Source organism: Monodon monoceros, unplaced genomic scaffold (genome assembly GCF_005190385.1).
Source record: "Monodon monoceros isolate NGI ecotype Baffin Bay Population unplaced genomic scaffold, NGI_Narwhal_1 Super_Scaffold_16, whole genome shotgun sequence".
NCBI classification, from domain to species: domain Eukaryota; kingdom Metazoa; phylum Chordata; class Mammalia; order Artiodactyla; family Monodontidae; genus Monodon; species Monodon monoceros.
This window is the reverse complement of record NW_021703772.1, coordinates 112,681,291-112,688,182: the sequence shown is the minus strand read 5'-3', so window position 1 is coordinate 112,688,182 and position 6,892 is coordinate 112,681,291. Positions and strand designations below refer to the sequence as shown.

Genomic DNA, 6,892 nt, shown 5'->3' with positions numbered 1-6,892 from the left:
CCCAGGAGGGCGCCCGGAGATGCTCAACGTCAAAAGAGCAGAGGCACCCTGGTGACTGCGGCAAAACTTCCTGGGCCGGGGACAACTGGATGGTGGCTTTTATACCCTAACACGTCCAGGCCAGGCCTGTCTTTGCGAAATTTTCTTCTTTGCCCCTGTTAACTTTTATACCATCTTGAGACATCACAGATGAACAAACGCACCCCTCAGACGAAAGCCTGGCAGGGCAGCAGCTCTCTTGGCCGGGCAAAGACTAGAAAAAGACAGAGGCCATAGGCTGCCGTCCTGCCACTAGCTGGCCATGTGAATCGAGGTGGCCCTCCAGCTGCCCAGAGCTCCCTCAGTTTCCCAGTTGTTGGCTTAATGGGGTTAGATAACCCCTAAGGTCCCACTTGTTCAAATGTCCTGAGATTTCTGGGAAGACCACTTGTGACCCCCAAACCACACGCTGTAGCCCCTCTGTCCCCGTAGGGCCTCTGATGAAGCAAGGCCTCAGCCCTGCGGTCCTGCCAGGGGAACAGGTGGACCAGCCGTGGCACCTGGACTCAAATGCCCAGGGTGCCTGTCAGGTCTCCGTGACCTCAGGTAAGCCCTGAACCTCTCTGAGCCTCAGATTCCAAACTCTGGGAAACGCCATGTCCCACAAAGGCGTGATGATACAAGGGCGGCCTGACAACAGCATCCGCTGGGTATCTCCGGGCATCCCTGCAACCGCAGTTGGGCCGGTGTCACTACTAACACCACCACCACCTACTGCCAGTTAAAATCCCCACGGGAGAGGACACCTGGCATCCCCAGGGCCTTATTTCTGGCTTCCATCCCAAGACGGTAACCTCTTCCGGGTCGCAGTCGCCTCTGTTAGTAAATGGGGATGGGCATGGGGTCAGGTGGGCTTCAACCTCCCAGGTTTCACATTTGCTCCCAGGGAAGGGGCTTAACCGGCACTTTCAAACGGTACTAGACGCGGCCTTGGTGCAACATGATTAGTCTCGGGACTAGAAGAGTAAACAAATGTGTAATTCATGAATTTGCTAATTGTCCTTCATTTGGATCTCCTGCCACTTTTCCTAGACTCTCTGCCTGACATCCGAGCTCGTGGCAAAGACTCAGAGAATGCCGGGAGCTGCCCAGGGAGGCAACTGGCATCAAAGCCGTACACCGGGACTCGCCCTCCCCCCGCAGCTGCCCCCTCGAGCCCAGAGCCCACCACCCCAGACACCACACAAGGCAGGAAGCCCGTGGCACTCCATCTTTTATTTTCTTGAACTGTACACAAATGTAAAATACTTTAACAGCAAGTCTACGGGAAAATTGTTTGGTTTTAAATTATTATGAAACAGAACCTAAGGGGAGCTTTATTAAATAAACACAAAGATGGGGATTTAAGGATACACACCTGCATCCTACCATCGTCTTTTTTACTCTACCTTCTGGGTGTGTAAGGATAGAAAAGACACATCAAACTGAATAAACAAAATCCATTTATACCCTGAAACACTGGCAGGCCACTCAAAGGATTGTTCAGAACGTCCACCTCATATAAGATGGCCTCACCATCTAATAAAAATTAAAACTGATCTGTTGGCCTCTTTGGTTCCAAAATTATGTATAATACATTTAACTGTATTTTCTTTTTTGCTGCTAGAAAAATAACTTCTTTTTCAAATGGCAGTTTCTGACTAATCATGCAACTAAATCAGTGCAAACATTAAAAGCAATCATTCGCTTAAAAAAGAAGCAAAGGATTTCATTTCAAGTATAAAAAATATAAAAAGAGTCGTACGAGTCCAGTTTCATCTAGTGTGGGTCAACCCTTTAAATTGCATAGCTCACGTGGCACTTGGACCTCTGGGGGCGAGTGAGCTCAATGCTCCACCAAGGGCCACTTCAGGACACACGCGGATAAGCAAGGGCTGTATCATGTGCGTTCAGGCGGGTGTGCAAGTGCTAGGAGGGGCAGGCGGGCGGGCGAGCAGGCGGGGGCCACATCTGTGGCCGGCGCTGGTGGCCGGGGGCCCACGTGGGCCACTTCTGCAAAGCAGCTGAAAGCCTCCCCCGTTTCCCCAAGACCAGTTAAACTGCTGTGCTCCCTCGCCCCCTGCTGAGGGGGCACCCCCCCCCCCAGCATTTCCAGAACGCCTTCACCCCACCGTTCCCTCCTCCTAAGAGCTCACCCCCACCTGCCTAAGAGTCATTTCCACTCCTCCCCAACCAGTCCTAGAGGAATCTCCCCAGGGAAGGGCAGATTGCAACTTTTTTCTTTCCACTTGGAACAATTCAGATTTTAACTTAAAAGGTCAGACCTGGTAGGAAAGTCCCTTTTCAATTGTACAACCGGAACGAATGACCATTCAACTGCTAGTGATCAGTTAAAGCATCAAATTAAGACCCTTCTCCTCTCCCTCCCTCCCCACCCCCAAAACACACACAGACACACACACACACACACACACACACACAGAAGTCAAGGCAGAGACCCAAGCAACAGTCAAACGGTCACTGCCACAGCCCCACCGTCTCCGGCAGGTGATGTCCTTTCTGGGCCTCCTTCCCTCTCCAAGGGTGGGAAAGGATGGGGGCTGCCCTGGTGCCGCAGCAGGAAGGATCCCAGGCGGGGGAACCAAGCCCACGCGTCGGAGCCAAGAGATGCCACGGCACGGCGGGCCCTGCACAGGCGACAGGGGACACGCGGCCATCGCCCGCGGCCCGCTCCCCACCTCCGCCTCTGCTGCTCCTCTGCGGGTCTCCCTCCCTCTCTCTCTCTGTGTCTCTGTCTTTGTGCTCTTCTGTGTGCTCGGAAGGCGCGATTCAGAGTGGCCAGGCCAGCTGGTGGGGATGGTGGCTGCTCACCCCACTCTCCGGGTGACAGGCGTTTGGGGCTGAGCTGCCCTTTGTCACCGCATCCGTTCGCTGCTATCGCGGAGGCTGCTGTGTGGGTGGCAGGGTGCCACCGGCTGTGCGCGTCCACGTGCGCACTGTCGAGTCTGCCGTGTCCGTGGAGGGTTCTCCCTCCGCTTTTGACTGATGGCTGGATGAAGAAGTAGGAAAATATCTCAGGCCTCCCCCGGGCACCTCCCGGGCAGCCCAGCGGCACCACCACGGCCCCCCGGCCGCGCACGGCGTGCCCCCCGCCGCAGGACCGTCTGAGCCCCGCCCTCAGGCGCAGCCACACTCCTCCACGATCATGTTCGGCACGTCGCGCTTGACGATGTTGTACTCGTCGTCGAAGTAGAGCATGGACATGGTGCTCAGCTTGGTGGGGATGCAGCAGGAGTTCACGGTGCCCGGGTTCAGCCCCCGCATGCGGTACTGGTTCACCACGGCCGTGTGGAAGGACGAGGCCGAGCCGGGCACCCCCGCCAGGTAGGCCGGGCAGCTGCCCTCGCAGTAGTTCCCGTAGTAGCCAGTGGGCGCAATGATCCAGTCGTTCCAGCCGATGAGGCGGAAGTCGATGAAGAACTGCTGCCGGCAGCACAGGTTGGTCCGGCCGTCGCACTCCAGGCCCCGCTTGCGGATGCGGTGCCGGCTGTCGCCCAACCGCGCCTGCACCACCACGAAGGGCCGGTGCGCCTCCTCGCCCGGGTGCACGAACACAGGCGCCACGGCCAGCTCCCGGCAGCCGTCGCACTGCACGTCCAGGCTGAGCCGCCGCTCGCCCCGCGCGAACAGGGCCTGGATGGGCTCGGTGAGCGGGAAGGTGTGCCAGCCGCTGCGCTTGAGGTCCACGCGCTTCTCCACCGCGGCCCAGCGCTCGCCGGGGCCCTGCTCCCGGAAGTACACCTTGACCCGCACCTTCCGCCGGCCACCCTTCTCCAGCACGTAGGGCAGCAGCTTCAGGTAGAGCCATAGGCTGGCCTGCACCACGAACAGGTTCTGGTTGCCCTCGTTGGAGATGAAGAAGTACAGGCGGACCCGGGAGGAGGCCAGGCCATCTGCGGAGAAGCGGGAGAGCAGGCCAAGTTAGATCAAGGAGAACGTGAGGCGCCGGGAAACAGGGACTCTGCCGCGTGATGCTGGGCTTTGCACTGGCCACGCAGCTGGCCGGTCCTGCCCACAAATACCTCTCCTGGGGCCCGGGCCTCTGATGGTAACCCGGCAGAGGCGGAGAAAATCATTTCCCATCGAGAAACCTGGACCAGGTTGGAGTCGGAGGGTCCGGGCCTAGAAAACCCGGCCTCACCTCTCCCAGGCCAGGGTTCCCAGGAGACAGGCTGTCAGAACTCAAAGCTCAACAGAGGAACTTGTCAGGAGGCCAAGATCTTAACAAGTTGTTACGGGTATCTGTGAAATCCGAAAAACAAAACCAGGATCTCGCTGAGGATTTGGGGGTGGGTTGTTCTAGCAGAGTTTGGGTTTTTTGTTTTTTTTTTTTTTTGGTTAACTTAGGGCATTGCAAAATCCAGCTGAGCCACCTACTGCCTCTTTGCAGTGTTTACCTAAGCATGATCTGATCCAACCCCCAGTGGAACCTCCACTGCAGACAAGCCAGCTCTGCTTAGATTTCTGACACAGGAACGTGTGCGTTGCAAGCTGCAAAGTGCAGCCTCGTTTCCGAGTAGCTCCAAGGGACAGGACACTGGGCCCTGAAACTTGAGGCCCACCCATTTCACGAGACCCTCGCTCCCCGTGAACGGCACGTTCGAAATCTCCATGGATAAGGAGAACTGGCTTGTTAGTTTTCTCAATAATTTAGCTCAAGCAGAAGTGAGGCCATGCCAACCAAGAGGACTCCTCTCTCATCCTACATTTCAGTGACCCTTCTCTCTGACAACCTCTACATTTTTTTTTTTTTTTGCAGGAAGAACAAATAAGGCAACTGTGTGGCCTCCACTGGTTTTATCAAACCTCCTACCACTGCCCCCCTCCCAGCCCCCTCCTCAGGCCCCGCCTGGCTCCTCTAATAACAGACATCTGACTTTGAAATGGGGGAAAGTGCAGCCTTAAAAGCTGGTCTTGGACGAGCTGCCTGTGACCTGAATCTGTTATTTATAAGTCAAAGAGCTGGCTCCGTGAAACGGACCAGAAATATAACAGCCCCCGCTGTCATTTTGTGCCACCGGGACCAAAAGGCCTCCTCGACCTTCCAGAATCACATTTCTACTCGGGGCCCCAAAGCACCGTTTAATCCAAGCTCTCTAATTGCATGTCCAGCTTCCCCTGACTGTCCGACAGCTAAAACGGCAACGTGTTTCTTTCTAAGCACAAACCAGCCCTGATTGTCTCTGCTTTGCTCCACACCAGGCCATGCAAAACTTTTCATCCCTTTTCATCCCCAGGAGGCACCAGCACAGTCTGCCCGCTGCCTTGGGGGGGGGGGCATTTGCAGCCTGGGGACACAATTGCCACCAACCCCCCCAAGGCTCCCTGCCCACCCCACCCTGCCCAGGGCTTCCCCCTGCAACCTTCTCCGAAGTCCCCTGGGCACAAATGGGGCTGAGCTCCAGGCACAAAAGCCACCGGGCTCATTCAAGTCCTGAAAAGGACAGCGGAGCCGAAAGCAGTTGCAGTATTTCAGCACGAGCACATTTTACTCCTTCTTTTAAAGTTGGAAAGGTATTTTTCCTTGCTTGATTTTTACATTTAGACAGTGGTAGAAATTTACAACCCAGGGCCGGGGGAAAATTCCAGAAAGGACTCCGACCCTTTGTTAACTACGAACTCTACTGGCTCTAAGGCCAAGGAGCTGCTGCCGCTGCCAGGCGAGCCGAAAGGCACGGGGCTGCCCCAGAGCCGAGCCACTGTCTTTCTCTGCGTAAATGATGGGACCTGTTGAGAAGCCTGCCTTCCGCCCGATTCCAGTGCCCACACAATCGGAAGAGAGGTTGCCTAGCTCTTCCCAGCGAGGCTTCAGCAATCCTGGCAAGCCCACACCACCCGGCGATGGAAGCGGCCCCAGGGGCCTCTCACGCAGGCACACTCACACACACAGGCACACACACACACTCCTCCGGCCCACGGATATCAACAAGCACACCCATCTCCATCCACACTGCTCAGCCTACACTCCGATCGTGGGAAACAAAAACATTAAGCCATCACCGAGCGAATGCCCGCGGAGCCAGGGCCGCACGCATTGGCCGGGAGGGGGGCGCGCACCCGGAGGCGCTGGGGCCCGTTTCGGAGAGCAGGGGTGGAGAGCAGAGCGCTCCGCGGCGGGGGTAGGGCAGCGGGAAGGGGTTGCTGCCCGCGGGAAGAGGACGACGACCGGGACGGAGCGCACAGGGCCCGAGGCGAGCGGGCTGGGCCGGGAGTCCGGGTTCCCCCCAGGGCGCGCTGGCTGCGGCGGCGGCGGCGGCGGCGGCGGCCAGAGCCGGCGGGAAGGGGGTGGAGGGGGGAGCGAGGGCCGCTCGCGGGCCGACCCACCTGTCTCCGCGAAGCTGATGATCTCGGAGACGCGCTCCTGGCCGTCGGCGCCCGGGCTGGCGTGGCCGTCGAGGTGCGGTATCTCCACCCGGCCGTCCTCGCGCACCTTGCCCGCGTGCAGCTTCCGCAGGGCTGTGACCATGGCGGCCTTGGGCACGGCGTGTGTGATGTTGGGCCGGCCCCGCATCTGCAGGCGGTTCAAGATGTGCCGCTTCACCGCCTCCAGGAAGTCGCCGTCCACCCGGCCCAGCTCTTCGGGCCGCCGGAAGCCGCCGCACGACGTGCAGGTGTCCTGCGAGCCGCCGGGAGCTCCGGGCGGCAGGGGCGGCGGCGGCGCGGCGGGCGACGGCGGGGGCGTGGGCGAGCCCCAGGCCTCGGGCCCCAGCCAGCCGGCCGCCAGCAGCAAAAGGCAGGCAGCCCCCAGCGCCCGACCGGGCAGCCCGTCCATGGTGCGCCGCTGGCGACGAGGGCGCCCGCCGCGAGGCGAGCCGAGCCGAGCGCAGGGCCGGGCTCCGGGCTCCCGGCGCGC

General features: G+C 58.9%; 1 protein-coding gene across 1 annotated transcript; it reads right to left on the bottom strand.

The window, feature by feature from the left end:
* Positions 1-2,743: 2,743 nt before the first annotated feature.
* Positions 2,744-6,811, bottom strand: INHBB (inhibin subunit beta B). Its single transcript, XM_029225963.1, has 2 exons — positions 6,364-6,811; positions 2,744-3,932 (listed from the first exon to the last, which is right to left on the bottom strand). Exons 1-2 carry the CDS (start codon positions 6,809-6,811, stop codon positions 3,157-3,159), a joined length of 1,224 nt encoding a protein of 407 aa, XP_029081796.1. The 3' UTR covers positions 2,744-3,156.
* Positions 6,812-6,892: the final 81 nt, after the last annotated feature.